General features: G+C 44.4%; 3 protein-coding genes and 2 non-coding genes across 10 annotated transcripts in view; all 5 read left to right on the top strand.

The window, feature by feature from the left end:
- ccnt1 (cyclin T1) overlaps nt 1–6,565 on the top strand; it is a 7,953-nt gene extending 1,388 nt beyond the window's left edge. Inside the window, exons 4-9 of one of the 3 annotated variants that reach the window (XM_035158726.2) lie at nt 431–491; nt 1,170–1,232; nt 1,347–1,401; nt 1,548–1,711; nt 1,848–1,918; nt 2,504–6,565. In XM_035158726.2, the coding sequence (XP_035014617.2) occupies nt 431–491; nt 1,170–1,232; nt 1,347–1,401; nt 1,548–1,711; nt 1,848–1,918; nt 2,504–3,781 (1,692 nt within the window). In that variant the 3' untranslated portion in view covers nt 3,782–6,565. The remainder of the gene's footprint in view (nt 1–430; nt 492–1,169; nt 1,233–1,346; nt 1,402–1,547; nt 1,712–1,847; nt 1,919–2,503) is intronic. The other 2 variants (XM_035158728.2, XM_035158727.2) reach the window with 2 other exon arrangements.
- Nucleotides 6,566–6,651: 86 nt separating this feature from the next.
- Nucleotides 6,652–13,208, top strand: kansl2 (KAT8 regulatory NSL complex subunit 2). 3 transcript variants are annotated; one of them, XM_035158730.2, is made up of 9 exons: nt 6,652–6,755; nt 8,314–8,571; nt 8,663–8,835; nt 8,953–9,067; nt 10,001–10,164; nt 10,279–10,442; nt 10,614–10,710; nt 11,396–11,649; nt 12,795–13,208. In XM_035158730.2, the coding sequence occupies exons 2-9, from the start codon at nt 8,321–8,323 to the stop codon at nt 13,011–13,013; spliced, it is 1,437 nt and encodes a 478-aa protein (XP_035014621.1). In that variant the 5' UTR covers nt 6,652–6,755; nt 8,314–8,320; the 3' UTR covers nt 13,014–13,208. The 3 variants fall into 3 exon arrangements, with proteins under 3 accessions (XP_035014621.1, XP_035014620.1, XP_035014622.1); XM_035158729.2 differs by lacking the exon at nt 6,652–6,755 and adding an exon at nt 6,795–7,200; XM_035158731.2 differs by lacking the exon at nt 6,652–6,755 and adding an exon at nt 7,253–7,932.
- Nucleotides 8,014–8,148, top strand: LOC118111715. Its single transcript, XR_004697133.1, has one exon. It is a non-coding gene; the product is annotated as a small nucleolar RNA SNORA2/SNORA34 family (small nucleolar RNA).
- Nucleotides 10,810–10,945, top strand: LOC118111718. The gene has a single exon (XR_004697135.1). It is a non-coding gene; the product is annotated as a small nucleolar RNA SNORA2/SNORA34 family (small nucleolar RNA).
- Nucleotides 13,209–14,674: 1,466 nt separating the features above from the next.
- nckap5l (NCK-associated protein 5-like) overlaps nt 14,675–15,061 on the top strand; it is a 32,102-nt gene continuing 31,715 nt past the window's right edge. The window contains exon 1 of one of the 2 annotated variants that reach the window (XM_035158826.2): nt 14,675–14,832. The gene's annotated coding sequence lies outside the window, so the exon portion shown is untranslated. The remainder of the gene's footprint in view (nt 14,833–15,061) is intronic. The other variant, XM_035158829.2, reaches the window with a different exon arrangement.

Here is a 15,061-nt window from a genome sequence, read left to right as displayed (position 1 = left end):
ATATAATCTCTTTGATTAAGGCCAACAGCTATTTTAACTCTTCTTTATCCTTGCGTTTCACATTGCATTTTTAACCGGGTGTTTTTATTATGAGCTGTTGGTACTTCAGATGTTGGGGTTGCATGACACATTCTTTGCCAGAGAAAAAAGACAAAATGCATCCCACTGTCTGTTGGTTTTCAGTCATCCAGGTAATGTGATGTCTGTTATTTGTAAAACAAGAGCATCTGTACAGGCTGCACAGCTTTAATCAGCTCCACGTGAAAGGTAGGTTTAACATGTTGGACCGTATTACACACCCAACCTTTCATTTTGTTTTGGATGCATTAAGATGTATGGTATCCAAAATCACAAAGCATGTGCAGTTGCTCTTGTTCGACAATGGATAGAGGGCGCCCAGTGAGTAACGTGCCTGTCCTCTCAACCTCAGGCCTACCTGCAACAAGCCCAAGACCTGGTCATTCTTGAGAGCATAATACTCCAGACCTTGGGTAAGTTTGGAAGGAAGAACTGGGTCCCTTGATTCCCCTCCAGAAACATGTGATTGTAAAAAATAGTGCTAACATTTGTTTTACTTTTGTCCACAGAAACTCTATATGCTGTTAGAAGCAATTTGAAAAGTGTTGTTCATGCTTCATATTAGCATTCACGTAACCCACCGGTACATAACCCATCATTTCCTTTTGTTTTGGTTAAATCTCACATCTTCCTCTTCATGTTTTTTAGCCTTTTTTTGTAGGTCTGTGTGATGACGTGCTGCATTATCATCAGATCAATGGTTCTTAGTATGTCCATTGTAGACTGTTTGATCTCATGCCATGTTCAAAATAACACTTTGATTTAATTCCCCGTCAAGCGACAGAATATGAGGCGAGAAATACATTTAAAACCGAACAGACTTGTCATTAATGATTTTCACATTCAACAGCTGATTTTTTTTTTTCTGATGTTGTCCAGGATGTTATGAGAAGACTCTATGCAAAGGGACATTCCAGATAATTCTTTGCAAAACTTACTTTGGTGTAACGCTATCGACTTTCTGATTTCCAGGGATTAATGATTACATCTGAATGGGGGAAAAAAATCTTTGACATGGAAATTGGGTTTAGTTCTATCGCCTGGTGCATATATTAGTTCTTAAGCTCTTTCTCCTTGTCCTTTTATTGCAGCTTTTGAAATCACCATTGACCATCCACATACTCATGTTGTCAAGTGCACTCAGCTCGTCAGAGGTGAGAATCAATTCCTAAGTTGTGAAATTCTGCTTAGAAATTTCAGCACGATTGTAAATTGGCAAATCCCTTCTTTGAAACTGCAGGTTTTAATTGTATTTGTTTGATCTGTTGTTGTTCCAGCGAGTAAGGATCTGGCCCAAACATCTTACTTTATGGCTACGAACAGGTATATTCACAGTTCACTGTAAAACATAGGTTTTCCTGTTTTTAGCGTAATCCTCAAACTCAATATACTGAATGTCTGTTCTCTCTCTCTCTCTCCCTTTCTTTTTGTTTTTTTGCTGCCTTCCTGGGACGTATCCTGCCACGTAGTCTGCACTTAACCACGTTCTGCCTGCAGTACAGTCCGCCAGTCGTGGCCTGTGTGTGCATCCACCTCGCTTGCAAATGGTCCAACTGGGAGATCCCCGTGTCCACAGATGGCAAACACTGGTGGGAGTATGTTGATCCCACAGTCACCCTGGAACTGCTGGATGGTATGTGCTATCAATGACGTCATATTACAAACAGGAATGATGTGTCTACGAAGGACAAGTGATGCAGCCCCAAGCGAATGATCTGATGGGTTTTTAGGATTATTATAATTTAACTGTTGCCTGTATCGTCCCTCAGAGCTCACACATGAGTTCCTGCAGATTCTGGAGAAAACACCCAGCAGGTTGAAACGGATTCGCAATTGGAAGGTAAAGCTTTATTCCCCGTTGATCCTTTATGAACTGCAGAGCACAACCCAGTCATCCATTAGGGCTGTAACGATTCTCCAAATCCACGGTTCAGTTCAGACCAGTGGCGGCTGGATACAAAATGTATTGTGTACTAAATGACAGTGGCAGCTTTCATGCCTTGTGCATTGGTGCAGAGATGTTTTAGGTTTCGCACCCACGACACTGTCCACAGTACCTCTGTGCCGACACTTTGAAACAGCAAACGGGTGAAGCAAAAGTGTAAGCCTCAGGTCCTGTGGTTGCCAAAAGTTTAAGGACCTACGTTCACTTTTATTTGGCCGGCACTCAACACCAGCAAGTTTTATGTATTTAGACAGAAATGAACCGAATACAATTTCTATTGAATGATCCCAGGCGCTTACAGTCCACCCGGTAGCTGCTCCGTGTGGGGTTGGGCACAGAGACGTGTCGCGGTTCTGTCTTCTGGAATCGTGTCAGGAAATGGCGGCCGTTTGACCTGCGATTTAAGTCTCGGTTTGAGAATCATGAAAACGTTTTTAGTTGCCTCACTTAACCACAACTATCTGTTTCCTTGATGTCCAGGCTGGAGGTCAGACACCGAAAGCCAAGCCCAAAGTCCAGGAAGACGGTGACCAGAGGGACACCATGATGAGCATGATCTCTATGGCTTCATCCGAGAGTACTGTTGCAGGTTTGATGAGCCTCTCCGCTCCGCCATCTGCCTCATCTTCTTCATCCACGAGTGAAAAGGAGAGGGGCGCGTCTGGCAGTGCGCAGACTTGGAGTGGAAAGGGTCAGGCTGCGGCTGTGGCTGAACAACAGCAGCAGGCCAACAACGAGGTCCATGCCCCGGCTAAGGTGTCGCTGAGTGAGTACCGCGCCAAGAATGCTGACGTCCTGGCCGCCCAGAAGAGGAAGCTGGAGAACATGGAGGCTAGTGTGAAGAGGGACTACGCTAATGCTGCCCAGGCTCTCATTGGTCAGCAACAGAGGAAAGAGAAGCATCATCATCACCAGCAGCAGACCAGCTCGTCCTCTTCTGACATGTCCAGTCCTTCGCCCATTATTCTGAAGATCCCCCTGGAGAAGGAAAGACATGACAGGGGCTCTCTGAAAATGCGTTTCCCTGTAGCAGGGGGAGGAGGCAGCGGCACCCGGGGTCAGGATGGGGACATTAAAGTCAGAATACGAGTGCCTGAGAAACAAAAGGGGAGTTCGGGGGAGGAGGGAAAGAGCAGGGAAAAGCATAGGGACCGGTCTAATCATCACCATCATCACCACCACCACCATCATTCCTCTTCTGGCAGTGCCTCACTTTCCTCTTCACATAAACATTCATCCAGCTCTAGCGGAGCAGTAGGTAACAGCAAAAAAGTCCCCAGCGACTCCTCTAGAACAAGCTCTTCATCCTCCTCCACGTCACGCAAGAGGACACACTCCCAGGAAGGCGCAGCAGTCCCTCACCCCACCACAAAAGTCAGCAAGTCCTCTAGGAATCCCTACCAGCTACCGTCCCTGTCTTCCTCCTCTGGGCAAACTCTGGGGCTCGGCCCTGACATTCTCCCTGCCCTGGGCCTGCCCCTCCTCCAAGGGAGCTACCCGCACACCAAAAGTGACAAGACGGACACTAACGGGCACGGCACGGCAGGCGGAGCCCAGTCGAACGAGTACCAGGACACTTTTGAAATGCTAAACTCTCTTCTGAGCGCACAAGGGGTCCAGCCCTCCCAGCCGTCCATGTTTGACTACAGATCCCAATATGGGGAGTATCGGTTCAGCGGTGGCTCCCGAGGGAACAACTCCAGACCACCTCCACTGCCTTCAGACCCACCTCCACCACTGCCTCCACTGCCCAAATGAGTTCCTGATCAAGAGATGTTATGTACATTATGCCTGACATCACAAACATCCATCTTGTTACATCAAGTATTGCATTTTTTTTTTGTGACTCAACCATGTTTTTTTTTTGTTGGGCTTTCGGTGTGACAGCAGAGAAATGTTATTGTGAGACGAATTAGTAATTTTTTTTTTTTTACAGTTCACTTCTGGGGCAATAATGAGGCTTGAAAAGCAAAAATGTGATCAAAAAATGAGAGGAAGGTGTAGATATTTTTTCTTTCTTTTATTAACTCAAAGGAAATGCAATGATGGGACCTGATTACTGTTGTAGAGGAAGTCATCGTCTTGAAAATCATGAGGAAACTGAAAGATTTCCATCACATCTTCTTACCGATTGTCTTTTTTATAATGTTTTTATAGTATGTTATTTATTAATTGAATACTTAAAAAAAAAAAAACATGTTCCCCTTTTCTACCTTTTTTAAGGCTTTCCCTCGGTTTTATTTTGGGCCGAGGGATAATTCCTTATCCAGACTGTACAGGCTAGTTTGAGAGTGCATGTCTCCAAAGCCATCTTTTCAATATTTTTGTCTTTTTTAAATATTTTTCTTTTTTTTTTTAACAGCCATAACCTAAAAAAATGGTATTTTACCCCTGGTGTTTATTTTCTTTTCTTCATTATTTTGTCAACTTGTACAAAGATTGTAAAATGTTTTAAACAAACATGAATTATTTTTTACATTTTGTTATAAAAATTGCAAAAAAAAGAGATGTAAATTAAGGAAGCTTGTACTTTGGTTTTTAGATTTCCAGTGTTGCAGTCATTGTTTTAAATGGTTGTAAAATATTCACATTCATTTCTTTAATGATTACACTAATGGACAAATGTTCATACCAAGAATATACATTTATGGTTTATCAAAGGGTTCAGAGTTCAAACATATCTACCCAGTATGGTCACAATAAAGAAGCTACCAGCAACAGACTTTGTGGTGACCATATTGTTCACAGTGTACAACAAAGTATTTACAATACAGATTATAAAAGACTAATCATGGGTCATCTGTCTGTCTTTATGGTTGTCTTTCGTGTATGCTTTTCCTTTTTGGGATGTATTTGCATCTGTAAACCAGTGTATGCAGTGTCAATTCATTCTGGTCTAAATTAGTCATGTTAAAGTTGTCTTTTGACTCCATACCGTGCATCTTCAATTTTATCCCTTCACACGCCATGAGTCATCAAAATGTTTACATGTGTTCTTTTAGTTGTGACATCATACACGGCAGACAGGTTCTCCACATACCTCCACTACAGTACGGTCATTTGCATGAAGCATAATACTGTAATTAATCTGAATCTATGTTAAAATTTTGTGTTGGATCAAAAATAGTGAAAGAGGTGCTATTCTTTTGGCAAGAAAATCGGGTATCATCTGTATATTTCATTCATATTAAGCTTTATATGGTTTTGATTGTATAGTATTACTGCTTTTAACCTGCGTTCTGTTTGTTTCGGTTTGTAATGGAAAAACATATTTGTTTTTAGGCAGTTCACAGTAATGCAGTACAACAAATCAGCCATACAATTGTAAAATATTTTTGTTCCCTTGCTCAATGGAAATTGTGCTGAAAGAGTACAGCTCTTTGCTCAGGCAGCAGAGGTTTTATTAGTCATTGTAACAGGGAAACAGTAAATGCACTGAATATTTATCTCAGTAGGATTGCCTACAATGCAACTGACCATGTGTTACATGTATTGTGGTTAGACTATTATTAGAGTGGATGTCCAATATATCATTGCCATTTAATAACTTTTTTTGTTTTGGATCCGGACAAATCTTCCCGTCTAAGTATTAACTTTATGCTGTGAAAAGGTCGTACAAGAGGACACACATTTTTAAAATAAATCCATATGTGAGAAAAACAGAAGACACTCATGCAACCTATCAATGCAAAATCACATTGCTACAATAAGTTTCATGTTTTTTCACGTCTTGGTGTTTTCAGTGACACTCAGGTCTGGAAATGAAACGTTATGGGATTTTTGTTTTGTTTTGTTTTAGTTAAACGGTTTTACTCCACCGGTCAGACGGTTCAGAACACCTCCACTTCTCAAGTTGTTGCTGAAATTGACTCAGTGAACTCTGTGTCCTCCTTTAACCTTAATTATGAAATGTGTCGAGTCCCTCGGCAGCCGAACACACAGTGTTCATTCCACAATGGACATTAATCTTTGGTTGGAAAGTTTTGATGCAGACATTCCCACAAATAAGTTGCATTTGTAGTTTGCTTTCATCCCAAATTACCTTTATGGGATTTAAACATGCAGACTGCTGCTCTTCGACCATTTGATGCCACCGTCTGTCATGTTTTGGGCTCATTATTTTGCTGCAGGATGAATCCCTGACCAAACATGCCTGCCTTGGTTTCTTGCCCTTCCTCTCACCATTCTGACATAGACAACACAACTTTCTGCAGGAGAGCAATGAACTAATAATCCATCAGAGGCTGTTTTGTCCTGCACAGACATTTGTAAGTTGCCGGCTTGATCTGCAGCAACTGTCTGCATTAACTTTCGAGGATTACTCTACTTCAGTGCTGCAGGAAATTCACACCCTGGCACTTTGCTACGTACATTTACAGCATTTAAGGTTATTTACTGACTTTTAAAGGCTCAGTTTTCAATAGGAACCGGACCAGTGGAGGTGTTTTGAAGCTTCTGAGCAGGAGTGTATGTGAACACTGTCTTTTTGATATCATGTGGTTGCTTTATTCTCAATTAAAGTCAATAAATATTTTAAGAAAACGCCCGTTTGGTTTTGTTTTCGAACTGCTGCGGTGCAGTGGCCGCTGCTCTGAGTGGCGGCCCCGCTCAGCCAATGAGACGCCTCGGGGGGGTGGGGCGGCTCGGCCAGTGGGAGCGCTGAGGGGGCGGGGCGGAGCGGCAGTGTGCGCAGAGCTGCAGCGGCGGGACGAAGGCGAACAAGCGACCCGAGGTAAGAGCCGTGAAACCGGGAGTTAAACCCTGGATGTGCCGCTGCTCCTCCACCGGCTTCCATGGTGTGAAGCCAGCGGGCCCTCAGCCGCCATGCGTCCGTTAAAACTCGCCTCCCGCCCGCGAATTGGGAGAATTAGCGGATTGCTAGCGTTAGCTGCGGCTAAACCAAGATGGCGAGTCCCCCCCATCGCCTGAGAGTGACGCAGCGGAGAGAGGCGGGCTGACGCGCGGCTCGACGCCCGGCTACACGCGGTACACTCTGGGGGATGCTCCTCTGTTGTGGTTCTCTCCTGGAGGAACCGAGTCTCCATCGGGGCTGAACCGGTTCTGCTCGCTTCTGGAACCCGGAGCTGGTGTTTCCATGCGCGTGTGCGTGCACGAGGACGCGTTAGCTCACCTGACCCACCTGCGCACTTTAACGTGTTAATGATAAATAACACGCGGTGTGTTGCTCCTGCGGTTATTGCACCATAATAACCACTTCAGATTATTATCAGTCATTTGCACTTTTTAAAATAACAGCTTACTTTGATCATCTGTGACCTTTTGCACGCAGTTTGTTTAACGGCTAAATAAAAGCCACGTGGGGTTTCGACCTATTGCGCAACCCCCCCTCCCGCGTGCGTGTTGTATTTAATGTGGTTTCCTATCTTTATATTTATACTTGCACAGATTAATAATTCCGTGTACGTGCAAAACCCGCGTGGCAATAATATCCCATTCTGAAGTCTAACGTGTTTCCAGGCCGATCTGCTGCAGGTTGTCCTTGGACCTCCCCGCGTGCACTTTAAACTTTCAGGGCCCGTGGCCATGTTTTCACGTGTCTGCCTTTTGTCCACACGAGGCCAGAGAGACATTCAGTGGAGTGTCCAGCTTCCATTAGCACGATGCAGCTCGTGTACCTCTGAGACAACATACTTCATACTGCGTTATTGTTTTTAATCTGTTAAACGTCAACATTAAAGTTTCACGCAGAAACTTGTTATCAGCTATATTTTGTGGTATCACTAGTGGTAGATGTATCTTGATTCCCCACAGAACCTAAGACACAAACGACTATTGTATTTTTATTAATGCCACAAGGATATTTTCACACGTTTAGTTTTGATCCTGACATTTGAGAGCGTGAAAGGATTGTTTGACGTTTTGAAAATGTCTCAAAAGACGTAGATCTGGTAAATATGCTCCACCACTTGAGTAATTTCTCTGTCTATAAAATGTATATTGTATTTTTATCTATTGAGTCATGTTTCCTTTTGGCGCCAATCAAGACCACCCGCTTGTTGTAGCTGTTGGTTTCAAATGGGGCCGACATTAACTCCTTCCTGTGGTCTGTTGATTTCTCCCTGACTTTAACATGGGGCTAATCACTTCAGTTGGAAGGAACAAAAAACATTTAAAAGCCATAATTTATGTAAGTGACCGTCGTTCAAGACGGAGAAAAGCAGAAAATCCTGAAATTAGAGAAGCTTGAACAAGGGAGTTCTGTCATTTTTGCTTGAATATGGTTCAAACATTAAATAATCTAAATCCTTTCTTGTTTAATTTTTTTGTAGAGTAACAATGAACAGGATACGAATCCACGTTTTGCCGTCAAGTCGGAACCGGGTGACCCAGACCCCCCGACCGCAGGAGCCTCAGATCTGCTCCTTTACCCAGCGACCATGCTCTCACCCCCGTCTGGAAGGCCTGGATTTCTGCCTCAAGCACATCCTGGAGGACAAGAACGCCCCGTACAAGCAGTGCAGCTACGTCTCGTCCAAGAACGGCAAGCGCTGTCCCAACGCCGCACCGAAAGTAGAGAAGAAAGAAGGGTGAGTAGAAAATGGAGTCTAAATTTCTCCTGCTTGATTAACACGTGACAAAAAGCCAAGCAGCTTCCTGACGTCTCCGTCTGTTCCTCAGCGCGATGCTCTGTGCAGAACACGCTCGCAGGAACGCCATGGCTCTCCGAGCTCAGACGAGAAAGGCGGCTTCCGCTCCATCCCCAGAAGCACTGTTGTCTCAGCTGAGTGGCTTCAACCGCGCAGAGACACACGGCCTTGATGGAGGTCGTTCAGAAGGAAGTCGTGTTGTAGGTAAATGGTCACGTTCAGTCCGACTAATGCTTTGTCGACCCCGTGACATGAATCTTGTGCAGTTAGGGGAGATGTGTAGAAGTAAATCTGATGTTTAACGATGTCCTCGCTGTGCAGATGAAGACAGTCTGAGTGATGAGGAGCAGGGACCACTGGTTCTCGACCAGACGTGGAGAGGAGACCCTGACAGCGAAGCAGACAGTGTTGACAGTGATCACGAGGATCCTCTAAAGTACGTGGACTCATCGAACCGCCCGTCAAGCTCTGCTGTGAATTCACTTTGTCAAGCAGCTCAAACCCTCAATTATCTGCATCAAGCAAAATGTGTCAGCTGATGGTATAAAATACATTCTGAGCAGATTTCAAGTATGTAGCTGGTAAGTGAATAAATTAAGGTGAAAACTCATGATGCAAACTAAGAAACACAAAATGGAGGAACTGGTGGAAAACTTAAAAACTCAAATTATCCGCAGATTGTGAAATGGCCACAAACAGATCATGGAAAACCAAACGTGAATAATAAATCGTTGGAAAAACATTTTCTTATTGTGAAATTTAATCAGCAGTTGCACTTAAAATCAGTTTGACAACCACAAGTGAACACACTATCATTTTTAAAAGTATACAACTGCAATGTATGTTTTATTTAATGTGTTAATTAATAAGCCTATAGAACATGCTGTGTATAATCAAATGTTGTAAAAGGTCTGTTACATTCCAGGGGATGAGGGGAGTAACTATATAAATAACCCAGAGAAAAAGAATCATGGGCAAAAGATGAATAAACAAACAATATTAATTTATGAACAATGAACTGAAAACAACTTTCTAAAAGGGGAAAGCGACAGGAAAGTGACCTGAAAGAAACTAAATGGTCACGTTATCAACACAAACACACGCAGCTTGACCGCTGCCACTTGTCCCAGTGGGGGGGGTGGGGGGGGTGGCTGGTTGTCCTCTTAACCACCATGGCCTTGATTGGTGATTGAGCCCAGCCGTGCACACTCACACAGCTGCAGGGTTAAAAGGGCGGCACCTGAGTGGACAGTCACATGTCTCCAGTTGGTGTCTTCAGACTCATGGAGCTGGTTGGAGGAGCTGCACAGAGCTGTGGATCTTTTACTGGTCGTTTTACTTGTGAACTAATGTGTTTGTTGTCTTGTAGACATGCCGGTGTTTACACAGCAGAGGAGGTTGCTCTCATCACCCGGGAAAAGCTCATCAGGCTCCAGTCGCTCTACATCGACCAGTTCAAACGCCTGCAGCACCTGCTGAAGGAGAAGAAGCGCAGATACCTGCACAACCGCAAAGTGGAGCATGAATCTCTCGGTAAAAACCCACAACTATAAACGTTTTTGTCTTTGTTAACTCCCTGTTCAACAGTTTCTTTTCACTCCCAGTCATGTTCTCAGAGCCTCACTGATCTGCTCATGTCGCTCACAGGCAGCGGTCTGCTGACAGGTCCTGAAGGACTGTCCACGAAGGAAAGGGAGAACCTGAAGAAGCTCAAAGCTCTGCGTCGATACCGTCGTCGGTATGGCGTGGAAGCACTGCTGCATCGGCAGCTGAGGGAGCGGAGGCAGTCGGTGTCAGAAGGGTCTCTTCAGGTGGGTCTCAAGAAAAGCACATTAAATTACTGTCGGTTCACTGAAGCACAAAGGTTCTCGCTCTTAGTGCTTGTGTCTGGTCATGTTAATTGTTTATCTGACCACATTTTACAACACGCTTGTTGTGTTTGCTGCATTGACCTCATCTGACGCTTGTTTCCTCTGCTGTAGCCACACTCAAGAACCGTGTACGAGAAATGCGTCTCGTTCGTGGAGGGAACCCGGTGTATCAATCCCTGCCTGCCTATGACCCGGCACTGTGTCTTACGTATCCTCAACCAGTAGAATGATCTGTTTCCAAACAAGAATCCACACACTTCTGTGTTGAATGGAAAAAAAACGAACCCTACTTTGAGTCATGTTCCTTTTGGCACGAATCAAGACCCACCTGCTTGTTGTAGCTGTTGGTTTCAAATGGTGCCGACATTAACTCCTTCCTGTGGTCTGTTGATTTGATCCCTGATTTAACACGGGGCTAATCACTTCAGTTGGAAGGTACAAAATCCTTTCCCGACCCGCCTTTTATTTATGAACCCAAAATAATTTAGTCTAGCCTTTTGCTTTAATGTTATTAATTCAAACTGGATTAACACAGTTGTTTTCTCAGTATCAACTCAGACGGTGATTAAACTCCAAATACTCGTGTTGCATTCTGACCAATCTGTAAAAACAAAGTATTATTGTACTGAGCAAAATCAGTAACTCTACAGGACTCAGCCGTAACATTAACAGTCAAGATCTGTGCAACTACAGTAAACAGTGAGGAGATTTATATTGAGACAGATTATTTTCATAAGAATGTTTGTGGTACTAAGCAACAGTGAGTTTAAAGTTTCCCAGTAAGCATTTGATTTTAGTAATTGATAGTTTCTTTATCTGTTTAGCTCTTGTGTCTATTTTGTGTTAGTGTTTGTACGACATGTGATTTCCCCTTGACTCCCCGACATCTGCAGACATTTACCAGGACGGCAATCAGGTGCTTTTCAAAATGTGTCCCGGCCTGAAAGACGTCCCCTGTGAGCGCACCGTGCACATGGGTCAGTCCGACGACCCTCGCTGCCCGCTTCACCTCACCCTGCCTCCCCCCATGTACCAGCCGGAGCAGGAAACGCCGCCACAGGAGCAGCTCGCCCTCGCAAGCAGAGACATGTATCTGAGTGCAGCAGAGCTTCAGCCCACAGAGAGCCTCCCCTTAGAGTTCAGTGATGTACGTAGTTATTACCCAACTACTCTCTTCTAACGCTGTTCTGTAACAAACATGTCCGATACTTATTATTAAATACTCCTGTGCCCGTGTTAAAGGATGCCTTCAAAACGACTAACTTTTCTTGGTGCGTTTCAAACCAACTCTCAATCTAAAGAAGTAGTCAGACGTGTGGTTTGTCTGTCATGGTGGTGAACAGAGGAAAAACAATCAGTAAAAGATGTGACTGTGTTCGTTTCAGCCATTTGGTTTGTTGAGTGTGGGACAGGAGTGAGAGTGAAACACAGGAACGTGGTCCTTCCATACACCGAGAGGGGCTTGTGCTGAGAGCAGATAGTTGGGGTCAAATCTCCATTTGTTCTCCGGCACGCTGCTAGAAAGTGTTCAATTTGCTCATGGGCATCAAATGACATCTGGCTGTGTGGAGCCGTTGAGCTCAGATTTGCAGAATACATCCTTGTGGTTGAATCAGATCAAGTTTCTACTACAGATGAGCTGCTCCAGAATTTGTGATTGTTCTTGCGGCTGAGCCACACAGAGCGTGGGCCGAGCGCATGTTCACGAAGGAAGCGTGTCGGCTGCGACGTGAGGTTTCTGGATTGACTTCTGTGTTTCCTCACATTAAAGTAGACCTATGTACTCAACTCAGTGCCAGGACTCCGCTTTGAAGCCGTCCTGCAAATAATCCACAATAAAAACTTGAATGACAAATGAATGAATTCAGTCAACAGATTCTTAGGAGTGCTTTTACTTTGAAATGAGCACAGACACCAAACCCGATTGTGATTCAACCAGACTTAGAAAAACATGCAGATTGGAAAAGACCTGAATTCTGGTGTAGAACAAACAACCAGACCAAGACGGCTTAAAGAGGGAACTGTAGCTTCTCTGGTTTTCGTAGCAAGTGAACAGACTATTGCAGCTTTTTACAAAAATTAAAGTTTCTTCTCTGAGATTTAGTTTCTCTCGAGTTCTGTGAATTTGGCTCGAACACAAAGTGACGACACCTGAAGCTGGTTGCACCGGCCCCCTCAGCGCATCTAGATCTGTTGTCCCAAAACAAGGCTGCTTATACCCATAACTGCAAATGGCTCCTATGACAAGTTTGTTGTGAAGCTGTAGATGTCATAAATATCCCTGTTATGCAGGACCTGGATGTGGAAGGGGACGGGATGCAGGGCCCGCCGTCGCCTCTTCAGTTTGACACGGCTCTGGCCCTGGAGGACCAGACTATCAGAGCCATCGCCGAGGCCCCGATGGACATCCTGACCGGAGAGGACCCAGACCAGGTGGACCTGGACGCCTCAGGACACGAGCTTTCAGAAAGAGATATGGATTCCATCATGGACGACCACGTTCACTCGTGATCTGGGTCCTCGTCTGCCTTCACATCCTGTGATGATGGAATCTTCATTGTATGTCACACTGTTATAATCTGGTCCAATAAAATCCTGGCGACTGTCGGACTGAACAAGAACATTGAAATAAAGTTCTCCTGCACTTGACTTGCACTGTGGACTCTGCATGGCTTCATGTCCAGGTTCAACTCGTTCTGTGACAAACAAAACACATCCTGACCATATCAACATATAAAACATGGGAAGAAATGCTTCAATAAAAAATTCAAATAACTTCAATAAATCACATATTTCTGGATGTGCTGTTGTGTCAAACTGTAAACGTCAAAAACCTTCAACAGGATTTCCTCTCCTGTCGTCAGCTCATCGGTTCGTTAACACACTTGTTGCTGCCGTGGTTCTGTTTTGTTTCCATTGTTATTTTGATGCAGCGATAACGACTAAAGTTTTCACCTTGTTTCTCTCACGATCAACCCAGACAGTGTGATAAATATCCAGAAGTTTGTTTGGAAAACAAGTCGCTGAACCGAGTCGATAAGGAAACCAGTTCTTCTGTTGTCTCCACAGTCTTGTACCTTATGTTGTGTGTATGTTGCACAGGTGGTGTCAGAGGTAAAGATGCAGGCTCTTCATAAAGTTCACAAACTCTGCCCATGTGAACAGAGTCATTAAATAGTTTTAATCAGGCACCAATAAAACAGTGACTCCTACAGGTTCAGAGGAGGATCACAGGCTCGTGGCAGCAGGAGTCACAATGAGACATTTCAGAGGAACCTGCAGATTTCAGTCTTCTTGTTGGATCCTTAGAGAGAAACAAGGGGTTTAGTTATAATGTAAAATACAGTTCTGTCATTTCACTGTGTAGGAAAAGGAGTGAAGTCTACAGCCACGGTACAAATCCAGGGATTCATTTGTCTATTTGGGTTTGTGTGTTTTAAGACTTACAACAAGTGGACATGAAACTAAAGTGTTTATTAGTGGATCAAATATTTAATACACAAAAAGGAGTATATTTGTGGCGTCTCTGCCTTATTTACATTTTAAAACATCTATGTGAAGTTTGTAGTAAAACACTTCACAAATATGATTTGACATGTCTGTGTTCAGTTGTTGTGGAGCTACAGAAACAAACAGAGTGAATGTTACCCTGAGAAAAGTTAAATTCTGGGGAATGTTTGATTTGATGTGATGAGTTCAGGCTGAACTTTGAAATGTGTTTTTATGCAGAAAGAGGAAAAGGGGACATGTGAAGTTCTTTATGTACCTGATATAAAGTACATATATACAACTAAACTCCTCTGTGCAGGTTGTGTTATGAAACGTGAACAATCCCACGAGACACTGATTTGACCTTTGATTGACAGACCATCTCCAACAGACACACATTGACTGTTCTACTTTGTCCTGTAGCTGGATTTATTCTTTTGTCTTCTTTTATTCTGTTGTGGTTTAAATTGCTTTTAAACTGTAATTTCCACTTCATGGGAAACTCCCATCTCTCATCCACAAATAAACAGTTCCTAGTCCCTGATGCATCTCGTCCTGTGTCTCTATCGTCATGTGCAGCAGCCTGCAGCTCGGTGGGGATAAGTTGAAGTCATGTTTGGCAGCGTGGGGCAGGCTATGACCAGCAGAGGAAAAATGGGGCGGGTAATGCAATTTCATACAATGACATCACTTTTCCTGAACCCAAACAGAGGGAGGCTGCAGAGAGGAGAGGAGGACACCGCCGGAGAACGGAGCTCCAGGAGACGGCCTCTGCGAGACACAGCTCCTCCATCCCCCGCGTCCTCCTCCCGGGAGCTGCTCCTCTTCACAGCCACATGAGGTGAGTGGGAGCACACGCAGGGGAAATGGGTGTGGGGGTGGGGGGGGATTCTCGGTGTGGTTCGCTGTGTTTCGCCTCAGCTCGACACCGACACCGCGGCTCATTGTGTTTCCACAACTGCAGGAAAGTGTCGCGAAGCCTCGAAGGCTCCGGTTCGTCCTTTTGGGTCTTTCGTGTGTTTTCAGGGTTCAAGCGTCAAAGTGCGTGTTTCTCTGCTGCGTTTCTCTCC

Source organism: Hippoglossus stenolepis, chromosome 6 (genome assembly GCF_022539355.2).
Source record: "Hippoglossus stenolepis isolate QCI-W04-F060 chromosome 6, HSTE1.2, whole genome shotgun sequence".
Taxonomy (NCBI): domain Eukaryota; kingdom Metazoa; phylum Chordata; class Actinopteri; order Pleuronectiformes; family Pleuronectidae; genus Hippoglossus; species Hippoglossus stenolepis.
Note: the sequence above shows the minus strand (reverse complement) of the source record. Positions and strands in the feature narration are given on the sequence as shown.

Bases quoted from the DNA above. Each gene is read 5' to 3' on its own strand.
- kansl2 (XM_035158729.2), top strand. The intron at 9,068-10,000 runs GTACGTGGACTC...GTTGTCTTGTAG, and splicing joins GATCACGAGGATCCTCTAAA to ACATGCCGGTGTTTACACAG. The intron at 10,165-10,278 runs GTAAAAACCCAC...TGTCGCTCACAG, and splicing joins AGTGGAGCATGAATCTCTCG to GCAGCGGTCTGCTGACAGGT.